This window comes from Brienomyrus brachyistius, chromosome 17 (genome assembly GCF_023856365.1).
Source record: "Brienomyrus brachyistius isolate T26 chromosome 17, BBRACH_0.4, whole genome shotgun sequence".
NCBI lineage: Eukaryota > Metazoa > Chordata > Actinopteri > Osteoglossiformes > Mormyridae > Brienomyrus > Brienomyrus brachyistius.
In genome coordinates, this window is record NC_064549.1 from 2,186,100 (window position 1) to 2,199,292 (window position 13,193).

A 13,193-nucleotide genomic window follows, 5' to 3' on the forward strand; every position below is an offset into this window, starting at 1 on the left:
TCTGTGGGATAAAAAATTTCCTGCGGCGCACTGATGAAGACATTTGCGCAGAGAGGCTCCTCCGCAAGAGGCAGATTTCCGCACACTGTAGGAGCCTGTCCACCATTCAGAGCGAGGTGAGTTTCTCTCAGCGGTGAAACACGGATGGCGGCAACCGTGTTACTGAACTGTAACTGAACAGGCGAGATGTGTCGTCGCTGGGCTCCTGCTCTCGTCGTTCGAAGACAGACCTTTAACATTTTTCTTTACTTTTCCTAAATGGTGTATTGGTTTAACATCATCCTGCACCTCTTCTGAAGGTGGTCGAAACCAGGTACGTTTTATGAATGAAGCCACTGACTACCTGAACTAAAAACAAGCTCTTCCGTCTTTCAAAAATTAGATGCCGTGTATCATCTGTTTGGTATTTGCACCCCATGGGAAGCCAATCTGAGTATGTAAAGAAATTCTCTCCAACTAATAACCTTTTGACAAAAACTAGCATGACTAGTTTTGAAGGTCAAATGCTAAATATTGTTAGTGGTTCATTACGCAACGTTAAAGGCATGTTTGTTATGTACGGTTAAAATTTACAGAAGGTAATCGCAAAATGAAGTCAGATGTTCAAACGTGGTCACCTTGCCTTGAGAATTTCCTACGAATGTCTGTCCTTTGTCCGTGTTACTGCCCCCAGTCTGTGGAAGACAGGGTATGCAGAAGCCTCTAGATCAGTACTGTACTGGCAGAATGTGCTGTGGGGAGCAACTGACCCCAAGTTTGTTTGTAAATAGCCCAGTGTTACACTGTTAGCGTATTCATACGTGCTACTGCCTGCCTTGCTCTGTGGGAACAGCGGGTAGAGATTAGCCTTTGGGAATAAAAGCTGATAGGGGGACACTGGCAGAGGCCTGGGAAGACGGCCCTACACCCACAGCCCTCTTTTGCTCTCCTAACCCATCTGGTCCTGCTCTACACGCCCAGCTTCAGAGCACAGCTGCAGACTAACACTGATATACTGTCTTAGGCTCTGACCAGGACTACCAGAACATGAAAACCCCCATCACAACAAAAATGTCTCTCTCTGTGTGTCAGGACACTGAAAACATTTCAGTTTGGTCTGTCGCTGCACATTTTCATGTGCAAATTCAACCCTCCATCTCCCTTGGGTGCCTTTATCCTACATATTAAGACTGGCAAAAGTCCAACCAAGGGATCTTAATTCAGAGCCAGTCTTCATCCTGAAAGTTTATTCGGTCATACTTTCCCAGTTTGCGCCCCAGTTCCTGGGGTTGGCTTCCACGAATACCTCCTTCCCCCACACATGCTCCCAGACACTGTACATCTCTCTTGAGGCTCCCTTCCCCCCATTTTCAAGCCGTCCTTGAATTCCGGGGATTCTCCATGTCATTTGGAGTCTGTGTAAGGCCTGAGCACAGCGCGCCGCTGACGGGCTCGGCATCGGGACCGGCGCCAGCGTGTGTAATTTCAGCGCAGGAAGCCGGCCGGCTGGCCGGGGGGAGCCCGGCAGCGGGGGGAGCCCGGCAGCGGTGACGTCGCAGCCTCTGCGCCGAGCAGCGAAGTTGCTCCATTCAAAACCGAGACGGGGCAGGACAGCGATTTCCGACCGGCATCTCTCACACCAAAACATTGCCAAATGAACCATGATTATAGGTCGCTGATTTCACTGCACTCGCCCACCGGCCCGGTAAGTGGGAAACTTTCTGATTCAGTCTATTCAGTATAAATTATAGCGACCCACTAAAACAGGAACGGCTTATTAGAAGGGCGTTTCATTTAGATTACATTAACTGCATGTGTAGGGTCTTAACATCATTTGATTTCGTTGATATTTGCTATTTTAGGATCCGGCGTCTTTGTAGTGAAATAAAAAATATATAATAATAAATAATAATAAATGTTTAAAGCCCGTCCTCCGACATGCCGACGTCCCGCTGATCGCATGCGGCTGTACCGATAGGTTCAGTCCGGTTCGGTTAGGTCTGTTTGGACCGCATTGTATTATAACATATCTGTTTGGACCGCAGTGTATTATCACCGGTCTGTTTGGACAGTGGTGTGTTTTCACGGGTCTGTTTGTATCGTAGTGTGTTATAGCAGGTCTGTTTTTACTGTTGTATGTTGTCACGGATATGTTTGAACCGCAGTGTGTTGTCACGGGTCTGTTTGGACCGCAGTATGTTGTCACGGGTCTGTTTGAACCGCAGTGTGTTGTCACGGGTCTGTTTGGACCGCAGTGTGCTGTCACGGGTCTGTTTGGACCGCAGTGTGTTGTCACGGTTCTGTTTGGACCGCGGTTTTATCCCTGCGCTTCATCGGGATATTTTCATAATCGGATTATTATGATCGATGTTCACTGGCAGGTCATACAGTGTTAATATTTCAGCAGCCTAGGAGCTTCATGGTCGCTCGATGGTTTCCTTGCGGCCGGATTCAATGTCAAGCGTGGCAACTTTACACCGGCAGTAACTGGGAATGAAAAGGTTACAGCGAGGATCGGCCAGTCACTTGGTGCCCGTCCACTGTGCCGCGGGACCGCGGACTTCTAGCTGAATGGGGAATATAAACCTATTTCACTGTGGGGCGATCGGCTCTTGCAGGAGACGTACTCTCTCCAAGTCGGGCTTTCCTACGTGTTAAATGCCACTATCCATAAAGATAAACCGTACAGGACGCTCGAAGCAAACTCCTGTAAACGCCTTTTCACAGAGATATATTGCCTCGCACGGTTTATATAGGTTAATGAAGGCATTCAGTTTTAATTAATATTTAAACAAACACACGGAGAGGCTTGTTTTTTGTTGTTGTTTGTTCTGTAATTTTAAACAAACACACGGAGAGGTTTGTTTGTTGTTGGCTGTTCCGTTGACGCGGTCATTCTTTGATGGTAGGTTTTCATTCAGGTTAACCTGATACGGTCCATTAACCTACATCTTTGAAATTACCCGTTGTCACTTTGGGAAAATGCACGTGGGGAAAATGTGTTAAAATAATAGCGTACGTACCGCCAAAACTGTGTCTGTGTGGAGGGTTAGGTAATCTTCACCTTATTTTTTGTTTTTGTTTTGTTTTTTATTTGGTCACTGCGTGTATGACACACTGCAGCTATCTAGTTTGATTACTGATATTCACATCAGTCCGCGAAGTAAGCGCGCTATTTACTCCTTAGAATGATTCATGTGTGATCCCACAACCACCGTGGGCTCGTGTTTCGCGCATTTCCAAGCAGTTTATTCACCTGCCCTGGAGAGGCTTTCGATGAAATTAAGAGGGCGTTTAGAGGAACTCCAGGTATGACCGCGGTGAATAACCTGCCGTGTGATGGGCGCGGCGCCAGGCCCTCTCCGTGTATCCGACTTTGGTCAGAACACATCGGGAACATTATGTTTTAAGCAGACACAAGTCCCTTTTGTATTTGTGTGCTTTTGGTCTGGACAACACAATGCTCCTTGCTCCAAACAGCGATCTGTAGCAGCTCCGGGGTACGTGTTAATTCGAGACTCGTATTTCTGGTTCAGGTGAGGCTTCGAGCGGTCGGTCCTTTGCATATGTTTTCCTGTTTGAGAAACCCAGGCGCAGTGGACGCGGCATGGTTTCGGACACATGATTTCAAGTTGTTGGGTGACTTCAAGACCACAGAGTCTTGAAAATACCTGCACACCCCCTTTTTAATGCTATTTACTTACCACGCTGGACAACAGTCTTCCTTCGAGGTCGAATAGGAGGGAAAAAAGACTGATAAAATGAAACTTCACTGGTGATGACCGCAGGCGAAGGCCCTGGGTAACGATGTCGTGCCACTGCGTTGGTCTGAGCCCAATTTGCGTGCCTGCTGCTCAGACTAATAATCACAAACTGTCCAATGAATGACAGGACTGAGAAGGTCTTTGTTCCAGGTGCAGAGGATCAAACCAGGACTGCATCAGGAATTCTGGTCCACAACAGTGACCAAAAGATGGTGTTAGTGGCTGTCGGAATTAACGCGGCCAAGAACCTCTGCGGTAATTCGATGTTGTCGGCAGGACGTGGGACAGACGTGGTCAGCGTGGGGAAGATGGAGGGATGCGTTTGGGCCAAATAAACAGGTGGTGGAGGAGTGGAGCGCCGTCTAAGTGTGGCGAGGTTGCTGGCGAGTAGACTGTCCGAGACGTAGCTGCACGTTAGATTAACACGTCTCACTTTGAATGGTCTTGGTGCATTGTGCTGCAGTGCAGGAGCCTGGAGTCGCTCTTAGAAGAGCATGCCTGCATGTGTCTTTGTGTGTATCTCATGTATGTGGAGCACGTGGTGTTGGGCCATCTGACATCATCTGACGTCATGGACACTAACCTCCACTACAAAAACATCCCTTCGTGTCCTGAAAATTCTGCCTTTCTCCTTTCGGTTTCACGGTTCCTGTTTGCCAGCCCGGCTTAGCAGACCCGAGCCCTGGGCTATAATTCGGTTTGCTTTGCAGAGGTCTGATTAGCACTCATTTGATTGGCTGGAGCACCACGGGATCCGTGTGTTACGCTCTGCTCATACGCAGCTGGGCAGCAACACACCTATGACAGACCATGCCATACCCCCCGGTCACTATAGTGACCGAAATCCATCTAAAAAGAGCAATGGGATAAAACGCAAAATCAATATAAAGCAAAGTGGATTTTTTTTTTGTGAAACTTGGAGAAGAATGGGTTATTTTTCTAGTATCCATTCTGGGCATCGCTTACAGGACACTTGGCATCACGAAAAGTTCTGGCAGACATGCAAGCATGGAATCTGCAGGCCTGCTGAAATACTCCGTAGGGCTATGAATACCTCACTGTACCACTAACATCCAGCAAACCAAGTATCTCGTTTACTGGGGCGGGTGACTGTTCAGCTCAGAAATATTCCTGCTGACAACATTACCGTCACTCCAGCTCACCTGAGCTTCTCCATGGTACACCATAAAGAAGGCGGGGCCGCTGTGATGTAAGTGCTGTGTGGCCCAGGGGGTTAGGATGTTGTGCTAGTGATCAGAAGGTTGCCGGTTCAAATCCCAAACTCTGCAGAGTGATGTCACTGTTGTGCTCCTGAGCAAGGCCCTTAGCCTGCAGTTGCTCTACAGTAGGGGTGGACAATCTTACCCAGAATGGTCTGCTGTGTGTGCAGGTTTTTCCTGAAACGCCCTAATTAGATTACTAATTAGAGGACTGATTAGCTGAGGAGTCCTCACACCTGGGATTGAACAGCTGATCTAAAGGTTACCCTAAAAACCAGCATACACACCGGCCATTTATGGATAAGACTGGGCACCCCTGCTATAAGGACTGGCTCAGCCTGCTTTCTCCAAAATGTTTATCTTTAAAAAAGCATCTGCCGCATGAATAAAATGAGTTTTTCTTTCACTTTGTGGGTTTGAAATGTCCAGTTACATACACATGCCGTTCTCCCGCAGGCCCGTTACATACCTGGTGTGAATGGAACCTCATTCCACATCAGGATCCCCGTCACCTATATTATTACTTTGTGGCTGTGTTGTTTTCAGACTCAGCAATAGCAGCGTCGGTACCTTAATGGCTCTGATATGACAGGACGCCAAACTGGCACAAATTACAGCCTGTCACCCGTGTGTTTTTGTGCTCGTGTCATGTGGTTTGTCTCTCGTTTTTAACTTTAACGCTGTTTGGTGTGGCCTCCTCCCTCTCCAGGGCTTCCGCACTGTTCCCCGTTGTACCCGGTGACCCTGCAACGCCCGGTTACTGTGGCACATCAGCAGTTTTAACCAAAATAATCCGAGCTGAAGATTTCGCTCTGCATCCGACTCGTGGGATGACCCTGCTCAGGTCAGATGCAATGATACGGCAGGTCGCGTCAGGCAACTTGGAAAGGGGAGGGACTTTGGGCCGCTTATCGTTTAATTACGCATTTTTCTGAGCCAGATTCCAAAGAGCCTGATTTTTACCGGAGTTTTGAAGTGGGATCCTTCCTGGCAGGAATTTTGCCCATCCCACGTGGAAAACCGCCCTGGAACGTGGATGGAATGAGCAGCCCCGCCAGAGGAAAGCCGCAGTCTTCATGTTAGAGGCTCATGTCTTAATTACAGGCCTGTTGCTTGATCTGAGGGGACGACACCCCGACATCGATCCCCCAGGGGATGCAGGAGTCAAACTGCTCACTTTTCCCTCAGCTCGGTGCTCCGGGTCTTTGGAGAGGAGCTGCGAGGGGATGCTGAGGTTGCCATCGGTTACATGCAGCTGTGACTCTGCCACGTGGCGTGTTCGCCGGGGACCTATATGCTCGGGGGACGAGGGCCGGGGATCGGCCCCTGGAAACCGTGCCCTGGAAACCCTGTACTCTGTATTGGTGATGTCAGCCATTTGGAAACGTCGGGCCCCACCTCATGTGATTGAAAGGCCGCCACCGAAGCTGGCTGCCGGTCTGATGTGCGTAGGACGGCCTCGGCTGAGGTTTTGAACGAAAAATCAAACCGGAAAGCTCTATTCCCATCCAGCTGGACCGAGATATGGATGTCGCTTTGGCCCGCCGGTCTCTGTCCTTCTAATCTGCACGTGCCTGCGGTGTATGGGGCCCGGCCGGCGCAATCCATCCCGGCTGAGGCCCTCACATGCGTCTGCATTTTGCAACACAACCCGCATGGGACCAGAAATAGCTGCTGCAGGGAATGCAGTTTGGATTTGCAGCTGTAATTATAGTGCACTGGCATTCGGGGGGGGTTTACACAGGCAGGGGTGTTAGAACGTGAAAGGAATCCCCCCCACGCTCCAGTGCTGACATTCCCAGGATGGCGTCCTGGACCAAGACGGGTTGCGTCCATGGCAACTGGTGTCCATTAATTAGTGCATGAGAGTGGCAGTGAGCCGTTTTCTTCCAGCAAGGATAATTACAGAGGGACGGTCAGGAAGAGAGAGTGGTCACCCAGTAAAAGGGCTGGGATGGGAAGGCATCCCGCTCTGCGTCCCGGTCCGATACCTCCCTCTCCCACCGCTGCCTGGCCCGTCAGTAGGACGATCTTACCGAAACAGAGGGCGGCATTTACGGGTTAAAAATATGCATGAAACTCTTCACCAAGCTGTACTTTATCGTGGCCTGTGTTTGTTTGGCCGGACGGCAGTTCTCACCTTACGCGCGTGGGTGCGTGTAAAACACTCCCCAGTGTGTCCCTGAGGGCCCACTTACCTTCGGAAGGAGCCAAGGAACACCTTTCCCCAGCAGCGCCAAACCAGGCCTCAAAGATGACCGCGTCTTTCTGTTAGGGTTTCAAGCAGGCGATGACATCAGAGGTAAAGGCTGAAGTTGGGTCAGCCAGGGTCATGCCAGCCGAAAGTAGCACGGGGAACAATGGCACAACCTGCGTCCTTAACCGCCAAGTCACCTGGCTGCGATAATTATAGCAGCCGGCATATTCACTATCCAGGTGGTCAAATGATGCCCAGTGCCTCCCCATCACCCCCCCCCCCCCCCACCGGTCTAGAAAATGTCCTAACGCTTCTGAAGGCCGCTGCTCTTCCGCCGCTTTCTGCTGTTTTCTACAGCCGCTGTGAAGTGAAGCTCTTAGTGAAACGCAGAAGTTGATCACAGACGGAATATTAGCGGGACAATAAAGGCTGTTGCTCGCTTTGGGCCAATTTGTTGTTTGTTAAAAACACCATAGAATCTTCAAACGCCCCCCTCCCCGCAGACCAAATGGCAGCAGTTGGCCTCACGTCTCCAACCCCCCATATCCGGTTCGGTTCCAGTAAAAACACCCTTTATGAGACTTCTCTCCTCTTCCTTTTGTGTCGTTATTTTTCCTAAGCAGTTTCCTTCCAGCTTGCGCAGGAGCCACTGAGGGCCAGCCCCCCCGGCTGGCGAGCGTATAAAAAACAATAAACGGTAATTTCGGCATTGTCAGCTCGGCCGGGGGCCGAGTGCAGGGGGTGGAGCCTGGAGTTTGTTGCTATTTTTAAACTTTTCATAGAGATGGCACTAGTTGAAAGGGTTGACGGGGGCGTTAAATTACACGGAAAATCTGGTCACGCTGCTGTGCTGAGCCACAGACAGAGAGCCGTGTCTGATCGAGGGCGGCTCGGGGCCACGGCTTTGGCCGGGGCCGGTGTTTGTCAGCGGTCACTGTCACACGCCGGTCTTTACTGAGTCACTCAGTCTATTGTCTTCCGTGTGGAGTTTACAGTGGACTTAGTGTGTCTCAGCGAACTGGATCGACCCGCCCCCCCCCCCCCCCCACCCCACCCCACCATGTGTGATGGGTCATTCGTATGGAAGAAATGAAAGGCTGCTCTGTTCAGCTCTGGTCATTCTCTGACTGCCAAGGATGACTGGCTCTATGTCTGTCACTTAACTCCTCTGTCTAGGGCCGCCTGCCTCATAAGCACACAGGGGTACCCCCCGCTGCCTGGGAAGCTTCCTCGTGCCGTGCCTTCATTTGCAAGGCCCTGGTGTGCTGCAATACAGCAAGGCCTGCTACTTGTAAACTACAATTACTGGCGATCACTGCACAGAAATACACTGAGGGCAGACGTATCTGTGCAGGTAATCCTGACACGCAGGCCACACGCTGATGGCAAGCGGGGCTCTTACGCTGCTGTCAGGGGGTAACTCTGTGTCTCCTATTCAGCCTAAAAACGCCACTTGAAGATGAGCAGCATAGCGCTTTGTCCCTGGAGAGCCCTGGCAGTCTTTCCATAGACAGGGTTCAGACCCAAAGCCACCAGAGGGGAGTTCAGACTCAGACAGCACCGCTGCTGTCACTTTATACACATTACTTTGTCTGTTTATTGTGTAAATTTCATGTCTGTGACCTTGTACAAACATGTCGACCCGAGGGAATATTATTTAGCTTCTCTCATAAACCCGTATGACAGAAATGACAGTAAGAATGTGGTAATCTTAGTCGGCACAGAATCGCTCGGGTTCTGCACTCCCTCGGCCCGTTTCTGCACTGATCGGGTCCGGGGGGCAGCCGCTGACATTCGCTCCTCGGAAATACGGGAAAACGGAACCGTCCAGGGGAGGGCAGGGCGGCTGATGGATCCCGGGAACTCTGCCAGACCGTGTCCTGTCACTTGGAGTGCTCCTGAGCCAAACCTTGTCCAATTTGTTACTTGACACTTGGCGAAAGGGAGCGTGTGATTGTAGCTGTCTGCGTTCTCCCTATGAGCTGTCGCCCCTCCCCTCCCACCAAAGCCACACAATTAAGCTACAGGCACCGAGAATCAAAACTGTAATTATATTTCCATTTGGCTTTATGGGACTTTACCGGGGGGGGGGGGGGGGGGGATCGCTTCCACGAGGATCTATATTTAAAGCACCTCCGCACGCGATCCAGCGTGGATTGGGGGTGGGGGAGGCCTTGGCTTCTTTCTAAGTGCAGGCTGAATGGGTGGGGGGGTGATTTTTTTCATTCCCTGAAATTACACGAACTGCACACCCCGTCATTTTTCTCAGGGAGCACGTTCACGTTTAGCCAGAAACACAAAATGCTTGCCCACAGAATGCCACTGTTTAAGTAGATGTTAAGTTGGCTCCTACATGAAAATTAGACGCCAGGAGATCTGAACTGGCTGTGGTTCACAAAACCAAATATCTGAGACGTTCTAGCAAGGAATCCTGAGATGAACAAGATATTTTTGGACCGGTGCTTATCCGTTGGGTGTGGGGCATATTTGGGTGGGTGAGCAACAGGTGACCTCAGTGGATAACAGGAGTGCTGTCCTTAACCACACAGCAAAACACATTGCTATGCTCCTTGCAGTTGTTTTTTTCCCCATTTGGCAAACCTTTGTCCAAAAAAGTGATGAAAGGAGGATCCAGTGCTCTATCAATCGGCTGGCCGCAAACTGGACAGCTTGTGTTCTACGGGTTTTGCGTGGGACGTGGGGATATAGAGCCAGCCACACGAGGCAGCGTTTCCCCAGCATCCTGCGTCTGTGATTACTGGCCAGAGCTGCCCAGAAGCTCACTTGTGGCATCATCCAAGTCTTCTCACGCGGCTGAATGGAGGGCAGTGGTGGGCGGAGCCAGAGTGCTGGGAGGCGGAGCTTTCTTCTGAGTAATAGTATAAGATAGCTGGCCTGGGACAGGTAGGGCGTAGATCTCAGAGTGCTCTGTGATTGACCTGCATCTCGGCCGTGAGGATCTGCTCTGAGCTTGCAGCCCTGGGGTGAGTCTGCATTCTGCATCCTCTGTTTATTCATTTCAGGTTTCCATTTCATTGCTGTTTCAGCATCTCCGTCCCTCCACTCTGCGCACAGGCGTGAGGTGTCCATTTGTCTTTCATGTTTAACTGAGAGTCTCAGGTCTGGCTGTGCGTGGTGATCTCCTCCGCGATGTTGAGCACGATGTGGCCCATCCACGACCTCTACAGGTGGGGTTAGAGGGTGATGTGGGGATTTTGGGTGCCGAGGAGGTGAACATGGTGAACTGCCCACAAAACCAGAAGGGAATTCGGAAAAAAATGTGCAACATCCATCCCTGCACAGATTTCCTCAAATAAAATCAAATACAATTTTAACACTGTATTTTAATACTGATCCTCTCCCCTTCGTGCTCATTTTTAATGATTTTCTATTGGTATGTTTAAAAATATAATGGTGTTTGTCCGGTCAGTGCTTTCATTCTTATCTTTTGTACCACACAACTGTCATCTGTGCTCCGGGGCCCTCTCAGAGACCGGGCTCCAAGGGGCCCAAAGCGATCTGTAGGAGGCCAGACCCGTGCCTCCTGTCAGGTGCCGACAGGCACTCCCCAGCACGCTCGGAATTTTACTCACTGCTCTTCAAAATTGTTCCTCCCTACTTCAAGGTGGATATTACTGGCTGACACAGCGGAGGTAGAGGGTGGGGGGGGGGGGATTTCGTGGGAATTTGTGTTTCTGCATCTGACTGTGAAACAGTCACCTCAGGGGTTGGTGTGTGCAATTCGCTTTGCAAATCCATCGAAAGGATCGCTATTTTTACAAAACGGTAACCTTTCATTTTCCTTCTGGCTGAAAGTTTAGATGAAACACCAGTACAGTGGAAATGGCATGTAGTCGCATGCATTATAATTGATTATAATTTGAATGTGTAATCTGTGTTGAGGCAGAATCTGAGACAATCCCTAAATCCCAGGTGTTGAGACTTCCTGGTTTAGTGTCAAGTCAATGTTTGACATGGGCACCTGGTTATTGGCTAGTTAGTTACGGCCTCTTAGTACAGGACCGTCTTCCTGTTGGTTCACCTGTAAATCTCCCATCTGAGTACCGGGCTTGAGTTTTTGAGATCTCGTCCCTGTTGATGGATTCTGTCTCGTTCCCTGATAACCATTGTGGGCTAATCTCCTATGACCCTCTGTCTTCTCAGGTCTTATGTTCATAGAAGATCACCTTGAAGATGATGAGGCACCGCCTTTACAGCACAGTCCTTGTGCTCCTTGCTGTAAGTCCGTCAAGCCATTTTCAGAATCAGTCTGAAAGGCTTCATATTTAAGCTTCATCCATCCATCCATCCATCCATTCATCTTCTAACCACAAATCCTGCTGAGGGTCACACAGTATATAAGTATATAAGCTCATGTTCTTTCTTGAAACTTTATTATTACTGATGGAAAAATATGAACTTCAGTGAGTTGGAGGAGTAACAACTCCGCATTGGCACTGACTCTTAAGGCTTGACATTGACATATCCATTCATGCTGGGCTTTCTGCATGCATGTGCAGAGACGGGGCAGCAGGGGGCGCCCTGTTTAATGACTACCACAGTGTTCCAGAATTTCTGCTGTTGTACCCTGGAATGTGACACTCCATCCACCCCTCCCCACCACTCAAACCGTGCATTTGCACAGGGTGCAAAGTTACTGGTGTGCTTGGTTAGGATAACACACTCTAGTTAACCTTGGTTTACCGCCTTGCTAAGGGGGCCTCGGACGGGGGCCTTATTTGTCTGAGAGGCTGAAGAATATTTGGCGCAGATCTGTCTTCCATTCTGACAGCCCTCCCCCTCTCTCCTCAGCTGCTCAGCCCCAGGGATTCTCAGGCGGCATCGCAGTGTGGGGGGGGGCAGGTCCTGACCAGCCAGGGGTGTGTCTGTCTGCACTGTCCACGCGGGCAGGAGCCCAGCCAGGTGAGAGAATCCCCCCTCCCCTCATTTTTGACCTGTGACAAACAGCCCCTCCATCCCTGCTCTCCCCTTAACAATCTGGATGTGTCTGACCTTGACTGTAGCCCATCCATTTGAGTCTGGACAGTTGTCCATGCTGGCATCACTGCAAAGCTGCGGCCAAAGTACTATTTTCAGAACGCTGAGCCCAGAAGTAGCGCCTGACAAAATCTCACAGCTTTTGATCGAATGGTGCAGCTGAATCATCTTCTACCTGCAGCCTTGCGGGAGAGCAGTGGAGGCGGACGGGGTCCAGCGATGCCAGGCCTGCCCCGCGGGCACCTTCTCAGACGGCTATGACGCGGATCCATGCCGGCCCCACCGCTCATGCAGCGCCCTGAACCGCGTGCTCGTCTGGCCGGGCCGGGCCCGCAGCGACACCCTCTGTGGGCGCTGTTTACGCGGGTGAGACCATGTTTTAGGTCGGTTTACTGCATTTTTCCCAAACCGCGCTTTCACCATCGTGGGGCAGGAATTGAGTCACTCCTTCCGTTGTTAAATCCGATGCATGCAGCCCCTCGGACCCAAATTAAAATGTGCAGGAGGTCCCGCGGGCCGGCGTGGCGGTATCGTGTCCACATCGGCAGTGGTGTCACTGCAGGAGGTATCGTGTCCACATCGGCAGTGGTGTCACTGCAGGACACCCATCTGCTCTGCCTTTTCCCATCCCTTTGTGTCCCATCAAGTCGGGCCAGTAAAGGTGACAGGATGCATCTCACTGCCTGACGTCAGTGTAGTCAAATGTCACATGCAACAACAGAGTGACCGCACAGTAATTATGTACAAAATACACGTCAAAGGTAAGGTTTCGGGAATTATGGCACCGTCACAAACAGCCGCCTTGTCCGCCGGTTATTTAGAAAATAGACACATAGATGGATACAGCCCTGGAGGATAGATCCTTCAAACACATCAGATCGCAGCACTGGCACTAGGAAGGACGTGTAGCTGCAGGCAGACTGACGATACCCATTATCTATTTAAAGCCGGGGCCTGTAAAGACAGGGATGATGCCCGAGCAAATGTAAGGAGTGGGATGCCCTGAATGGCAAGTCATATGGCCAGTCCTATGGG

The 13,193-nt window shown here is 50.5% G+C and overlaps 1 protein-coding gene across 5 annotated transcripts in view; it reads left to right on the forward strand.

The window, feature by feature from the left end:
* The window catches only part of relt (RELT TNF receptor), a 21,104-nt gene continuing 7,911 nt past the window's right edge, over positions 1 to 13,193 (forward strand). For 2 of the 5 annotated variants that reach the window (XM_048980243.1, XM_048980248.1), the window contains exons 1-4: positions 1,408 to 1,684; positions 11,325 to 11,399; positions 11,973 to 12,083; positions 12,340 to 12,524. In XM_048980243.1, the coding sequence (XP_048836200.1) occupies positions 11,355 to 11,399; positions 11,973 to 12,083; positions 12,340 to 12,524 (341 nt within the window). In that variant the 5' untranslated portion in view covers positions 1,408 to 1,684; positions 11,325 to 11,354. Of the gene's footprint in view, positions 117 to 1,407; positions 1,685 to 2,083; positions 2,885 to 10,039; positions 10,145 to 11,324; positions 11,400 to 11,972; positions 12,084 to 12,339; positions 12,525 to 13,193 lie in introns of those variants that run through there. The other 3 variants (XM_048980246.1, XM_048980245.1, XM_048980244.1) reach the window with 3 other exon arrangements.